Raw genomic sequence first — 16,327 nt, 5'->3', positions numbered from 1 at the left:
CAGAGATCTCCTGACTAGAAGTTTAACTTGATTATAATTATTATTATTAACAAATATATTGCTATTCGGAGATATTCCGATGGCAATGCGTGCTTATGAAGGTATAGTAGCGAAGTTAAGTTGAAACCTAATTTAAGTAACAACAACAATACCGTAAAGAGTTAATTGTAAAGGGAATTATTCAAAACAAGAAATTTGCTGATGACGTTAGAAGAGGAATAAAAAAGGGATACATCAGAACAAGAAACAAAAAAATAGTAATGGATTTTTTATTACGAATAGTGTAACATATACTGTACACACGGTATATTGCATCACTTTTTCTCTCCTTTTGTTTCAGCGTTAACGTGTAACATTACTGCGCTATTAACTCATTCCTTCTACTTTTTTATCAATTTGTTTTACGTCACACCGACACAGATAAGTCTTATGGTGACAATGGGAAAGGAAAGGCCTAGGAGTGGGAAGGAAGCGTCCCTGGCCTTAATAAAGGTACAGCCTCAGCATTTGTCTGATGTGAAAATTGGAAATCACGGAAAGCCATCATCAGAACTGCGGACAATGGTGTTCGAACCCACTATCTCCCGGATACAAGCTCACGGCTGCGCGCCCCTAACCGCACGGCCAATTTCTTCTATTAATTAATATTTCCTCAGGTTTGACCAGGAATACATCCGACAAGTTATTGCACTTTGTATTTCCCTTTGTCCGTTGAGTATTCCCACCTTCCCAGATCAACTTGTTTTACATATCTCACATGTACTTTCATATTGCTTATCAATGAATTGCGAAATTCACTTCCACTGTCTTTTCAGTGTCGCTCCGTCAATATTGACTTTTATGCCCGTTGCTCACGGTCAAATTTTTCACCAAATTTATTGAACAACTCGTTGTTCAATAAGGAGTGACTGTTGCTAACGGTCAAATTTTACGGAACACCTGATTTGATAAAGTATTTTGTCAAATCATGGTCAAATAGAGCATGTCCTATTTTCATTAAATTATTTGACACAACAGCCAATCACAGCAGTGTATGAGATGAAGTAGCGATCTGGTAGCGGGTCTGTGAAGCTCAAGTTGTAAACAAACATGTCGGGCTGGACGAAAGAAGCAGTCGAAATTTTAATTGAAGAGTATATGAAACATACGTGTTTGTATGCAGTTAAGTCTCCACTGTATCATAACAGGAATGCTAGGAGAGATGCGGAGGCAAAAATTGCGCGGGCACTGTGTGAAGTCCGGCCAAACACGGATTCTTCAGAAGTGAAGTCCAAGATCAATGGCCTACGAACACAATTCAACAACGAAAGGTTAGTGCAGTGTTATTCCTTCACTTTATTATTATTTTACGATCTGGGAGACGATTGTTCCGTTATTGTAGTTAGTACTCGGCCTGTGATAAATTATTTGAATGATCTATCTCAAGTTCGGTCTAACCATTCATAGAAAGGCCTATGTTTTCTAAGCAGCAGTAACTATTATAGATAGGCCTACTGTATGTGTTTTAATGGATTGACATTACGATTTCAGGAATAAAGTTAACAAACTGAAGAGTGGAATGAGCTCCGATGATGTGTACAGGCCATCATTTGAGTGGTATGACAGACTGCTGTTTCTTACTGACCACATCATGCCAAGAAGTAGCAAATCTAACCTTGACATGTCACAGCTAAGTGAAGATGGATTTACTGAGTCTATAGTCTTGGTAAGTGCACTGAATACGAAGTATATTAATCATTTTATGAAATAAATAACTTGCATTCTAATGATCATCATTATAAATATCCTATAAAAGTGAAGCAGAATAAATTAAGAAGCAAGTTAGAAAAGTAAGTAGGCTAGGCCTAAATAAAGAAACCTTTCTGAAATATTGTTTATTTAAGAGAACAAAATCACTGATGCTTGGTTCTAAGGTTGCTATTGTATAAGCTGTTCATTAAAATAACATTAGACGTTTTAGTGCAGGCAACACTTGTAAAAGTTTCATGTGAGAAGAAAGGTAGGGGGATTTTAATGTTGGTGGTTCTTAATCATACTGGTCTCTCTCTTTGCTAGTGGTGCTGATGAGATGAAGTAACAATTGCCATATGTAATTGTAGGGATGATTTGGTTACTGAGTTCAAACACCTGCATTACTGAGCTGCATGTCATTTAGATCTATTAAAATTGTAAAGTAATACTTTATAATATTTACATATATTATCAGACTAATTACCAAAAATGAAACAAGACAGCAAATAGTGAAATCAAAAAAGTGTTTGTTCTGCCTTCAAAATCGGTAGCTGTTCACCCAATGTTCTTGCCACTTCACTTGTCCTATTCTACTGAAATAACCTTTAAAATTATTTGTTATGTTCAGAGGTATTTGAGCTGCTGTGTTTCCACTTTGCCCCTCAGTTCCTTCCATTGACTGACTGTTCCTCCAGTTTCCATGCTGCAGCCTTCCTTCATTTATATTTTCCTGATCTGTGCTGTTCAGACACATGTAAACTGCTTTGTTCTATTCCAGAAGGAAGTTATGCAAAGTACAGGTGACTTGAACAATAGCTCCAACTTTGTCCACTGACAGGTTTATTTTACTTATGGGACATTGGTACTGAGTTTTCAGACTTCCATATTTCTGAACCAAACTTCCTGAAATTTTGACAGCTGACTTTAAACTTAGAAACTAACATGTATACAACATTTCATTGAAATTATTCAATTAATTCTCAAAATGTATGCATTTTACTTAAATTATTTTTGCTAATCATGTATTAATCAAAATCTTCCACACACATTAGCAATGCTATTAAAATTTAGTATTTTGATATTACATACCCTCAAACAGGCTTAAGAACTTTACAGAAAGATATCTCAAGTAACTTCAAAGATTTAGCTGTAATAAATTTTAATATCACACATAATATTTTTTTTAAATTTTATGGCTTCTTTCCTACAAATTTTTATTTTTCTTACTCAGAACAAAGAAACCTGCATTTTTGCTCTATAACTTTGTTCACTGTCTATTTCTGAACATAAATGGAAAATTTCACCCATTTCAGACAAAATGTAATACGTGTAGACACAGCGAGCTAACAATTCATTGCTTGCTAGTCTCTGGTGGGTAGGCAAAATTCTCAATAACATTGACATGGTACAGTGAATGCCTACCTGAAGGTTCAGAATGCTCCTGATTTGTAAGTTTCCCCTTCCTGTTTCTTAGCAGCTTCCTGTTGCAATTTTCTTGATTTTATGCCATGTGGTGCCCCTTTCTTTCGTTTAACCCATGACCTGCTTTCGTTTACTCTGGCAATATCACGATGCTGACAAATTGTAGAGGAAGCTGTTGGATATTCTTCCCCTCTTAGCACACATTTCAGTTTATGGGTGGCAGAGCATCCCATATTGAACTCAGAAACTCCACTGAATGCTCCCAAGTCCAGCCTTTTTTAGAAAAAAAAATTTCTTTTGGACATTTTTTCCAAATGAGAGAATGCACACTCTCATTGGAATTTTGTGTTCCTCCCCTGACACATTGAGCTAACAATTCATTGCTTGCTAGTCTCTGGTAGACAGGCAAAATTCTCAATAACATGCTGTCAGACAACTGAACAGACATCTTGGTATGGCTCTGTGGAGTCCCGCCACGGGCAATGCTTCTATTATAGAAGCACCAAGAATCTGTTCCTTGGGGACATTTTTTGTGTTCTGGTTTGTGATCTGTAGACCTGTAATGGTACAGGGTAGCATATATTGCATTTTTCATGGCAGGTACATCTGGTAAATGATTCTGAATGACCTGTCTATAGTAACTTGTGAGTTTCTTTATGTTCTCTAAATTCAGTTTAGTAGGGCCACGACCACCCAGTTTTAGGTCTTTAGTGTCCTTTCTTAGTTTAAAAAATGCTGTGGTCATTCTTTGCCACATGCTTAACACTCCTCTTTTACTATTTCCACACCTTTACCATACATTGAAACTTCATTCAGGTGCTGGTGGGTCCTAGCATCTCCGTCAGAGAGTACAGTGGTGTATCTCATCTTGCACTCCTGAAGAGATCTCCACATTATATCAGCTGCAGTGACCTCCATTGAACCTGAGGAGCCATCATAATTTTTACAGCATTCACCACTCTTTTTATGATACCCTGAAAGCACCATGAATTCTGGTATATCAGGATCCATTTCATTAGCGATAGTGACACAATAGTGGCAAAATTTTGACAAAACCTCATAGTAAATGATCAGTCCTGTTAAAATATCAGCTACCAGGTCAATGCCATACAATGATGTATGGCCTTGCTTGTGATATGTACCATCATAAGACACAGCAATGTCTATGACACTGGCATTCACTAATGAAGAATCAACATCCTCGTGTGCTTTGCGAACATTCATTCTGGACTGCCTAAGCATTTTCATTTTTGCATCTATGACCTCTGTGGCTAGGCCATTCATGTGGCTGGTGAATATCTTGGAGTTCATACAGTGCATACCCATGCATATGCAGAACCTTTCCATATATCTATGGCCTAGCCCCATACTTAGAAAAGCCTCTACACTTTTTCTATTGACATCAAAGGGAGGTCTTTCAGATTTACACTGTACTTTGGCCCTAGGACTGGTATACACCTTGATGGTACAATGCTTGCATGCACTACATATTACATGCAGCTTGTTTGCCAAACCAAGCTGATCTTTTACCACAACATTTAGACTAGCACGGTCATATTCAGGACATTTAAAATTTTTTAATAAATCCTGAAGAGTGGCACTATGTATTAGCATGTAGCTCGAATCACTCTGACCTAGCAGCACAGGTGAAACTGCAGATAATTTCTGCTCAGTTCTAGTTTAATTTGATTGATTTTCAATAGATCTGTTATGAAAAGCAACATTATTACCACTAAGCTGTAAATTAGTGGTAGATTTTCCAACAGTAGCATTGCTACAACTAGGTTCTAAATCTGTAGTAGACGGTGCAACAGTTTGGCCTACCTGATTTTTCAACTCCCTTTTCTTACTCAGGCCTTCACGAGCTGCCTCAAGTTGTTTTTTCCTTTTATTAGATCTTCATTTAGAGGGATACCATCGTGAGCTTGACGTATCCATTTTCGTTTTACCAAGAAATGGAAATTAGTATAGCTGAACACTACTTTGTTTGCAAACACACATTACCCGACTCTACCTGCAATTGAAATTTCTTTTGCTCCATTGTCAATACTCTGTTGGGAAAGGGTTTCATGATGTTTATGGACAGTGGAAAAGCATCATCAGCCACAAAAACAAAGGGAAACTCCTTGTCAGATTCAGGCAGCTGACGAGGAGGAGGTATGATCAGCATTCTGTCATGCATTACTGAAGATAAATCACTTTTCTGAAACACACCCCCATCACTTACACGACCATTAGTTCCAATATCCACATAAATAAATTTATAGGTTGCATCAACCACTGCTAGTAAAATAATGCGTTTTGTGCCCTTGTAATTATAATAGTGTGATCCACTTGATTGTGGAGCTGCAAAATGAATGTTTCCCATCAATTGCTCCCATGCAGTTTGCGAAGTTCCACTTCTCTTCAAATTCTTGAGCATTATTTAACCATTTTTCATTTGTGTCTGGAACCTGAAATGAAAATTAATTCCTTACAGAATTTTGAAGGAAGCTCCATGATGACGATGGATCATATAGCATTAGATGATGACGGGGCACTGGTAGACCTAGTTCAGGAGTCTGACACAGTCACACCTGCTTCTAGCACAAAGAGTGTGATGAACCAGCCTCCACAAAAAGAAGGTACAAAACATTATATACCCAGTAAAATGGAGTTACTGCATTTAATTTACAATAACATTCTTAGGAAAGCGTGGTTTCATTAATGATACTTTTAAAATATGAGGGATTTTCCACTTTTCAGGTACATCGATCAGAAAAAGAAAAAAGGTTTCACCTGAGGACCAAGTGCTGGCAAGTGCTAGTCAGGTATTAGCATCCATGTCAGCTTCAGCTGTAGATTCAGAGGAAGCATTTGCAAACTACATTGCTTGTGAGCTCCGTCAAATAAAAAACAAAAGAGTGAAAATTTTAACTAAACAAAAAATACAGAACTTACTTACAGAGGCTCTACTGGAAGAAATGGAGTAAAATATGTCATAAAATAAAATAATTCCCTTATGTTGTGATATCATTATTAATAAATATACAGTCCTACTTACAAATAGTCTTTCCTTAATGCATTGCCTATCTCCCTACATGTTTCAGGGATTATACGACCCAGGGTACCAAAAGGTATTTTTGTAGCATACATGAGGTTTGTATATAATTCACCAGTGGCAAGAAATCGCAGTGTTACTTGTAGTCTCATTGCAGCTAGAATAGCTTGCCTCATATTTGTGTCTTTCTTGCTATTCTAGGTCCAACTAACTGGAGCAATGTTTTGAAGTTCCCTTCACTCACTCTTAAGAAATTCCTGTATGATTCAGTGTCCTCTAACCTCAATCTATTCTGGACTAAAGATAACAATCCCCTTCCATCATCCCACCCAAGGTCTGGTCCACCACCTTATAGCTCTCCTCTTCCTACTGTTTTTCCTTTTAATAACTGCACATGCAGCTATTGCAACTAAAGCTGCAATTTGTTTACTATGTACTGATGGCATTTGTGATTTATTCACTGACAGTAGAACATGCTCATCTGACAGCCAAAGAGCAAAACAATCAGTTTCAGTACTTGGGACCTATTCCCACAGAGGTCAGGCCAAACAAATTTAATTCTGAGTTTTGACCACCGCCGTCTCGATCCTCTTATACTGCCTGCTCTATGCCACTAGTTTAACACAGGAAGGCGCGACTACCAATATTTCTCCAAGTCGCCGTAAGAGTGCAGCAGTAGACGCACAATCTTCGGTATCAGTGTGGGTGTAACACTGTGTTATTGGTGCATGAATGTGTGTGAAAACCTGAGTTATTTCGTATAATGAGTAAACGTGGCTGGTCACTTCCGTTCGTACAAGAGATATTTTGTATAGAACTGTGAAATAAATTAATCATGTTATGCTTATAGACATTTCAAAAGTGATTTTAAGGTGTTGGTACTTGTTTCTTTCCGTTTGTGCAAGGTATATTTTTCGCAGAACTGAAGCTTCAGATTCTTTCCCCGAAATATTCAATTGTTGTGTACCATTTTGCCAATCTCGGCAAGGTGGTTCGCAGCCAGAAAAGATAAGACTCAATGAAATACCGTCTAGAAGGGAATTGAGAGAAAAGCGGCTGTCGGCTTTATCTAGGCTAGGACCTAATAAAGGAAGTAATTGGATATGTTCAGATTACCCTCGTATCTGTGCCTTTACACCTTATTTCAGAAGGTGATGGAGCCTCCGCGGCTCAGGCGGCAGCGCGCCGGCCTCTCACCGCTGGGTTCTGTGGTTCAAACCCGATCACTCCATGTGAGATTTGTGCTGGACAAAGCGGAGGCGGGACAGGTTTTTCTCCGGATACTCCGGTTTTCCATGTCATATTTCATTCCAGGAACACTCTCGAATATCATTTCATTTCATCTGTCATTCATTAATCATTGCCCCGGAGGAGTGCGACAGGATTCGGTAGCCGGCACAATTCCTATCCTCGCTGCTAGATGGGGGCTTCATTCATTCCATTCCTGACCCGGTCGAATGACTGGAAACAGGCTGCGGATTTTTTTTCAGAAAGTGATTAAAGCCGTGGAGGATCACAAAACAAACGTCTTCATGTTTAGACATTTTGGGCAACCTCATATATCCAAACAATAATATTCCAATCAAGCTAGAAACAGGAAATCAAATCCTAATTTGCGGGTTATAGGTTCGTGTTGTTGAAGAGAGAATGGAGTGTGACATTTGTGTCAGCAACATCTCACTGCCTAGAGCTTCGACACCGCTAAATGGAACTGATTATGCATCAGGACAGAGGAGGAGTTCGATGCCCGAAACCTTATTTTGTTGCTCTGGTGAAGCATCTGCAGGAGTTCGTTTAAGCTGCTGTGCCCTATTGTCGAAGTCCTTCAAACGTACGAGCGTAATATGAGGAGTTGCAACGTCTTCCCTTTCAGAATACCGGACGAGTTGGCCGTGCGGTTAGGAGCGCGCAGTTGTGGGCTTGCATCCAGGAGATAGTGCGATCGAACCCCACTGTCAGCAGCCCTGAAGATGGTTTTCCGTGGTTTCCCATTTTCACACCAGGCAAATGCTGGGGCTGTACCTTAATTAAGGCCACGGCCACTTCCTTCCAATTTCTAGGCCTTTTCTCTCCCATCATCGCCATAAGACCTATATGTGTTAATGCGACGTAAAACAAATAGCAAAAAAAAAAAAAAAAAACCCCTTTCAGAATGTGTTTTGTTAGAGTGTGAAGTCAAAGAACATCAGCAAACTGTTAGTGATATTATCCTAACCAAGTTCGTAAGACCCCTGTTATTTGATATTGCGTTGGCAAGAACACAAAAAGTACGGTACCACGCCAAGCGTTCGTACAGGCAAATCGTTAAATTGTGCATGATGAGGCCAACTGCGACTTCATACAGGTAATATTGCCGATATTTAATATTACTGATGTAATTTACGAGCTTCAGTGAAAATATGACCATACTGCATAGTGTTTTGTAGGCTGCCGTCATTAGAATAAGTTTAGAACATTGTGCGTCTATGTCTGCCATCTAGCGGAGAAATGTTGTCGCAGCGTAGTCGCAAAAAGACTCGCATAGAGCAGGCAGTATAGGAGGATCGAGACGGCGGTGGTTTTGACCAACAGATGGCACTGGTATGAGTTTGAAGAAATATTTTACCGTGTACAACACAACATATTTGATAAAAGATGTTAAGAAATTTTTGTCAAATCTTTTGTCAAATAATTTTACCAAAAATTTGACCGTGAGCAACAGGCATTAGACTTTCAGATTAACTACATGTAGGCCTACAGAAAACAAAAGTTTTGGAAATCTACTACTGCATCATTACCACTGGATACCTTTTTTCAGAAGTTACTGTGTGTGACAAGAGGGTGAAAGGAGGATCGTATAATTCTAGGTGATACGATGAAGTTTATGCTACATTTTTGTAGTCTTCTTTCTTTCTTTCTTTCTTTCTTCATCTGTTTACCCTCCAGGGTCGGTTTTTCCCTCGGACTTAGCGAGGGATCCCACATCTACCGCCTCAAGGGCAGTGTCCTGGAGCGTGAGACATTGGGTTGGGGGATGAAACTGGTGAGGATGACCAGTACCTCGCCCAGGCAGCCTCACCTGCTATGCTGAACAGAGGCCTTGGTGGGGGATGGGAAGATTGGAAGGGGTAGACAAGGAAGAGGGAAGGAAGTGGCCGTGGCCTTAAGTGAGGTACCATCCCGCCATTTGGCTAGGGTAGAAGTGGGAAACCACGGAAAAACACTTCCAGAATGGCTGAGGTGGGAATCGAACCCTCTTCTACTCAGTTGATCTCCCGAGGCTGAGTGGACCCCGTTCCAGACCTCGTACCACTTTTCAAATTTCGTGGCAGAGCTGGGAATCGAACGAGGGCCTCCGGGGGTGACAGCTAATCACACTAACCACTACACCACGGAGTCACGTGGAAAATTGCCACTCGACTGCACGGATCCCAGAATATATCTTCAGTTTTATCACAACTATGACCATGTATGGAATATTTTCAAGAAACAAACTATTAATTTGTTCGTGCTTGGTCCTACGAGCTCACAAGTGCACTCGTTTATGAGGCTAATTACGATATATTGAGGAAGATAACGAGAAGTAAACACATCGATCGAGATATCTGATATTTAACAGCTACCCACCGAATGTAGGAACAGTTTCAATGACGCCCTGTGAACGAAAGCTTGCTCCAACAGCTATCGGCGCGTTTTTCTGTTATCACGTTACTTAGCTCTATAACAACGATGTAATGTAGTGTTAAAAACGTTATTTATCAAACGATAGTTTAAAGCGAACATTCTGTTACTCTAAAATCTTCCTACTCCAAACAATGCCTCAGGTAAGTTATCGAAAGGATCGTTTTGTTTCATGGCCAACGCCTTTCCCGTGAGGTCTATTCTGATGCTGTTGTTTGTATTTGGTGAAACGCTTAATAAAAGGACATCGTTTCATTTTAATAACCCAAGTGACGCGCATTATGGTGCGACCTCGTGTATTAAACTATTAACTGCTAATCTTTTCTCATACTTTAAACCAGGCCTGTCCAGCACCCTCCAAGAGCAAATTTAATTGTACCATTGTTAGCTATAGCTGAAAGTTTAGGATTATTTTTGAACATACATGTAGCTGTTATATTTTCCTCTGTCGTTTCCACAATTATCCGTGGTGTATATTACTGTAGGGGCTGCCTGGCCGAGGCGGTAAAGGCGTGCTCGGCGCACCCGGAAGGACGTGCGTTCGAATCCCCGCCAGGAAGTCCTAAAATTTAAGAAAGGAGATTTCCACTTCCGGAGGTGCATATGGCCCTGAGGTTCACTCAGCCTACACCAAAAATGAGTACCAGGTTAATTTCTGGGGGCAAAGGCGGCCGGGCGTAAAGCTAACCACTCTACCCAATCACGTGCCGAGGTTAACAATGGTGGAAGCCTTTACCTTCCACTCCTCCAAGGGCCTTCATGGCCTGTACGGAGATGACTTTGCTTTGCTGCATTTTGTATATTACTGTAGTCACGTCGTACTCTACTTCGAGAACCATGTGCAACGGCTGAGTAGCCTAGTAAGTGGTTCTGAGAGTTGGGATAACAGTTGCATAGGAAAAGGAGTGAGCACCTGGGAAATATTCTAAGCCATTGAGCTCAGAAAAAAGATCCTCACTGGGACTATGTCTATGAGTACGTAGGGTAGCACCCTGCTTCACAGAATTTTTCCAAGTTCAGAACATTTTAAGCAAGCCTCGGGCCTATGGGGGTAAAGGAGTCCCACTTCCATCTGACAGGCGAGGAACCCCTTGCAAACAACTTAATGGACGAAATGGAATTCGATGAGGAAGCTATCAATATTAATGGGGCTTACGGGAAAAAGAAAGTAGAACTGGCTGAGTCAGCAGAAGGGATGCGTTTGGATGTGTTAGGAATTAATGATATTCGGGTAAGGGGAGATAACGAGGTGAGAATAGGAGATTATAAAGTATTATTAACAGGTGGTAAAATTGGAAGGGCAGAGAGTGGTGTAGGATTGTTCATCAGGAACTACTGCATGCAACATTGTTTACGTACATGAGCGAATGATGCGTGTAGCTTTTTAGTACTTGCAGGAATTGGGACGAGAATTATCGCAGTGTATTCCATCATGTGAAGGAGCAAGTGAGGATGAAGTTGACAAGTTTTATGAAGCAATGAGTGACACCGTAGTCAGGGCCAACAGCAAGGATAGGATAGTGTTAAGAGGCGATTCCAATGAGAGAGCTGGAAATACGAGTGAACGATTAGAAATGGTGATGGGTAAATGAGGAAACGGTATGGAAGCTAATAGGAGTGGGAAGCGTTTACCGGACTTCTGTGTTAGTATGGGATTAGCAGTTACGAATACATTTTTCAAGCAAGGTTATTCACCATTCCACACGGGAGAATAGGGGCATCAGATCCGTAATAGACTGTTTTATAACGACTTTGAATTCAGGAAATCTGTTTGGAATGTGCGAGTATTCCGGGGATATTTTGATGACACAGACCACTATCTGCTATGTAGTGAACTAAGTATCTCTAGGTATAGGATAGAGAAAGTAGAATCTGTCTGCAGACGAATAAGGGTAGAATAACTTCAGGACGAGGAAATAAGACAGAAGTGCATAGATATGAGTAGTGAAAGGTTCCGAGCAATAGACAGTAAGCAGGTTCAATACATAGAAAGATAATGTGTCGAACACAGGGATGCTGTAGTATAAACAGCAAGGGAATGCCTAGTAATAACCGTGGGTAAAGTTGGGGAAAAAGCGAACATTTTGGTGGAGTGACGAAGTGACGGCTGTTTGTAAACGTAATGGAGAGTTTTTGACAAGTTTTATGAAGTACTGAGTGACATCGTAGTCAGGGCAAACAGCAAGGATAGAATAGTGTTAACAGGCGATTCCGATGCGAGAGTGGGAAATAATACTGAAAGATATATCAGAAATGGCTCCAAACAAGGACCGATGCAGACAGGGATTTGTACGTAGATGAAAGACGCAGAGCGAAACAAATAATTGTTGAATATAAGAAGTCGTAGGAGGATTTCGGAAAGACAAGGTCAAGCGGCAGGGAAAGCTTTCTTGACAGTAATAAGGGATCTTAGAAAGGCAGGGAAAAAGGAAATGAATAGTGTTTTGCGTAAATCAGGTGAACTTACAGTCGATCCCAGGGATCACCGGGCAGGTCAAAAAAGTATTTTGAAGAACTTCTCAACGTAAAAGGAGGATTTTCTGGTAACGTCGCGAATAATCGAGCTCATGGGGAGGAGGATAATGATGTTGGTGAAATTACGCTCAAGGAAGTGGAAAGGATTGTAAATGAAATCCAGTCATAAAGCAACAGGACTGGATGAAATTAGACCTGAAATAGTAAAATATAGTGGGAAGACAGGGATAAAATATCTTCATAGAGTAATGAAATTAGCATGAAATGTTAGTAAGTTACCTTTTGATTGGACGAAATCAGTAATTACACCTGTCTACAGTATACGGAAAGGAACGGTAAGGATTGCAACAAATATCGAGGTACGCTATTTCATTGATCAGTATACCAGGCAAGGTAGTGTGGGTGCGATCAGTGGTTGAGATTAAGTTGGATGAAAGCCAGTGTGGTTTCAGACTACACAGGGGCTATTAGGATCACATTTTTAGTATGCGTCAGGTAATTGAAAAATGCTTCGAAGGAATAGACAGTTGTATTTATGTTTCGTGGATCTAGAGAAAGCTTATGACAGAGTACCGAGGGAAAAGATGTTAGCCACTCCGGACTATGGGATTAAGGGTAGATTATTAAAAACAATGAAAGACATTTATGTTAGCAATTGGGCTGCAATGAGAATTGATGGTAGCTCTTAGTTCAAGGTACTTACAGACTAAGACAAGGCTGAAATTTTTTATTGTTGTTCATAGTTTACATTGAGTATGATATGAAAATTAGCTTCTCCAAGACTAAAGTGATGTCAGTAGGTAAGGAATCTAAGAAAATTCAGTGTCGGGTTGGGAATACAAAGTTGGAACAGGTAGATCATTTCAAGCATTTAGCATGTATATTCTCTCAGGATGGTAGTGAAGTGAGATTGAATCAAGATGCAGCAAAACTAATGCAGTGAGCTCGCTGTTGCGTTCGACAGTGTTTTGTAAGAAATAAGTCAGCTCCGGTATGTTTTCAGATCAACTTTTCTTTACGGGAGTGAAAGCTGGGTGGACTCAGGATACCTTATTCGTAAGTTAGAAGTAATTGACAAGAAACTAGCGAGAATGATCGCTGGTACGAATGGAGGGGAACAATGGCACGAGGGTACTCGGAATGAGGAGATAAAGGCTAAGTTAGGAATGAACTCGATTGATGATTAACTGGATTCGGCGATGGGGTTCATGTGAGGTGAATGGAGGATGACAGGTTACATTAAATACATAAAATACGTTTTGCGTAAATATGTACGCCATACAAACATGCATTTGTACAGTCCGGTGCGGTAAGGTTCATTTTCCTTCAGAGTAGGAAAAGGAACACAACGAAAAATGTTCTGATGGACTGCATATCCATGTGTGGCTGTGAGGCGTGGATAGGAAGAGCATTGTGAAATACGAGGTGGCAGCGACGATCTGTTGTTCACGGTCGTGGAATGGATAGCTTCATGGAGCACTCAACTGAGTTCGGATTGTATCGTGATAAGGAGTATTTTGCAAGTTGTCTATCAGTGCGTTTTATTTGCTCTTCACTTTAAGTTACGGAAATATTTTCTTTTCATGGAATTATTTGTTGTACTCTTATTGTTGTTTAGTTATGTTTTAACTTCATTATCATACTACTGTAAATAATAATAATAATAATAATAATAATAATAATAATAATAATAATAATAATAATAATAAACATTATTTATAAGATATTCAATGAATAATCGCATTTTTATTGTATATTGTATATTGACTGTGAGAAGTATACATCAGTTATTAATTTACAATATTATAGCCTACAGAACTGTCATACATCATGAGTCCCAAATGGAGATAATTCTTAATTAGACTCCCGCCTTCCGTATATAACAGATATAACATGGACTACCGTATAATAAACAAAATTATATCCTGGAATTACAGATTGTCTATTTAACAATATGATTTACCATTCTTCAAAGGCAAGGAGATGAAACAAAATCTGAACAGCCTACTTTCTTCCAACAAGTAACTTTCTACAACTACAGTAATGTTTTTTTTAACAATTCAGCTCTTTCGTGCACAGGTTTGAACAAGTTCTGGACCATAGTGAAAATAAAAAAAAAGTGGCCCTGCCAACTTGAGGATTGCTTCAAACTTTACGCAGCAAAATAGATCCACAAATTGTGATCAGGCAGTTAATTGGTTTTACTGCAAAACGATTTTAAAACCCATTATTTTTGCTAGAGTATTAGAGTCGAACAGTCCAGCTTCTTGGCTAAATGGTCAGCGTGGAGGCCTTCGAATTTGATTTCAGGCCGGGTCGGAGATTTCAATCGCGTCCTGTAAATTCCTCTGACTCGGGGACTGAATATTTGTGTTTATCGTAATATTCCCCTTTCCATACTCACACAACACATTAAACTACCAACCACCACAGCAACACTCAATAGTAAATACATCCGACCGCGTACGGTTGGCGCCAGGAAGGGCACCACCGGGCTGGGTAGCTCAGGCGGTAGAGCTCTGGCCTTCTGAGCACAAGTTGGCGGGTTCGATCCCGACTTACTCCGATGGTATTTGAATGTGCTCAAATATGTCAGCCTCATGTCGGTAGATTTACTAGCACGTTAAGAAACTTCTACGGGACAAAATTCCGGCACCACGGTGTATCCGAAAACAGTAAAGGCAGTTAGTGAGAAGTAAAACTAATTATTGTTATATTATTTTTATTATTAGGAAGGGCACCCGTTCGTAAAACAGGGCCAGTCCCACAGATGCCATGTGGTTTGCACCCGCGACGTCATCAATGTGGGAAAAGCGGTAGTAGAAGAGGAATATTACAGTGGAACTTTAATTTCCAGAAGTTCTTTCGGAGATAGAAAATTCTTCGAGTTGTCGGTGATTTGAGATATAGAGGAAATGCACTCTACTCTACAAATCAAGTAAGACTAATTTGTGTCTACTGCCTAATTATTGTTACTAATGTTAACCTGTTCTACGTCCACGACTATAATGTTTTAAAACGATTGATGTCAGCATATATTATTTGTTGTTGTTGTGGTTTGGGTCATCAGTCCAGCTCTGTTTGCCACTCAATCCTGTTCTAAATTGTTCAGTTCTACTTAACTACTACATCCCACATTACCCTGATTTGTTTGTCATATTCATACCTTTGTCTACCCATACCGTTCTTACCGTCATCACTTCACCCTAAAACTAACTGAACAAGTCCCGTATATCTCAAGACGTGACCTGTCAATGTATCTCTTCATTCGTGACCCGATCTATCCCACCTCACCTTCAGCATTATTGTGTAACACCACATTTCGAGAGGTTCTGTCCCGTTTCTTTCTGAGCAAGTTATTGTCCAAGTTTTATTTCCATATAATGTCACGCTCCAAGCGAACGTCTTGAAAACCGTCTTTAATTTGTATATCAATGTTTGATACGAGAAAATTTCTTTTCGTAAGAAGGGGCCTTCCTTGCTTGTGCTAATCTGCATTTTAAGTCCGCCTTACATCTGCCATCGTTACTGGTATTCTACTACCCAAGTGACAATATTCATCTACTTCTTATTTTTTTGCTAGTTGCTTTACGTCGCACCGATACAGATAGGTCTTATGGCGACGATGGGAGAGGAAAGGGGCTAGGAGTGGGAAAGAAGTGGTCGTGGCCTTAATTAAGGTAAAGCCCCAGCATTTGCCTGGTCTGAAAATGTGAAACCACGGAAAACCATCTTCAGGACTGCCAACTTCCTTTTTTAATCTACATCACCTGACTTCATTCGACTGCTTTCCATTACCTTTGCTTAGGATTTATTTACTTTCATCTTGCACTCCATCTCTGTGTCCATACTTCTTCTCATTTTTTCCTACCGCTTTTCCCACAGTGTGGGGTCACACATATGTGGATTTGGCCCTGTTTTACGGCCGGATGCCCTTCCTGATGCCAACCCTATGTGGAGGGATGTAATCACTATTGCGTGTTTCTGTGGTGGTTGGTA

The 16,327-nt window shown here is 40.0% G+C and overlaps 1 protein-coding gene across 1 annotated transcript; it reads left to right on the top strand.

The window, feature by feature from the left end:
* Positions 1–1,628: 1,628 nt before the first annotated feature.
* Positions 1,629–6,125, top strand: LOC137498478 (uncharacterized). Its single transcript, XM_068226025.1, has 3 exons — positions 1,629–1,705; positions 5,633–5,777; positions 5,899–6,125. The coding sequence occupies exons 1-3, from the start codon at positions 1,631–1,633 to the stop codon at positions 6,123–6,125; spliced, it is 447 nt and encodes a 148-aa protein (XP_068082126.1). The 5' UTR covers positions 1,629–1,630.
* Positions 6,126–16,327: the final 10,202 nt, after the last annotated feature.

The sequence above is a fragment of the Anabrus simplex genome, chromosome 2 (genome assembly GCF_040414725.1).
Source record: "Anabrus simplex isolate iqAnaSimp1 chromosome 2, ASM4041472v1, whole genome shotgun sequence".
In the NCBI taxonomy this organism is placed as follows: domain Eukaryota; kingdom Metazoa; phylum Arthropoda; class Insecta; order Orthoptera; family Tettigoniidae; genus Anabrus; species Anabrus simplex.
Note: the sequence above shows the minus strand (reverse complement) of the source record. Positions and strands in the feature narration are given on the sequence as shown.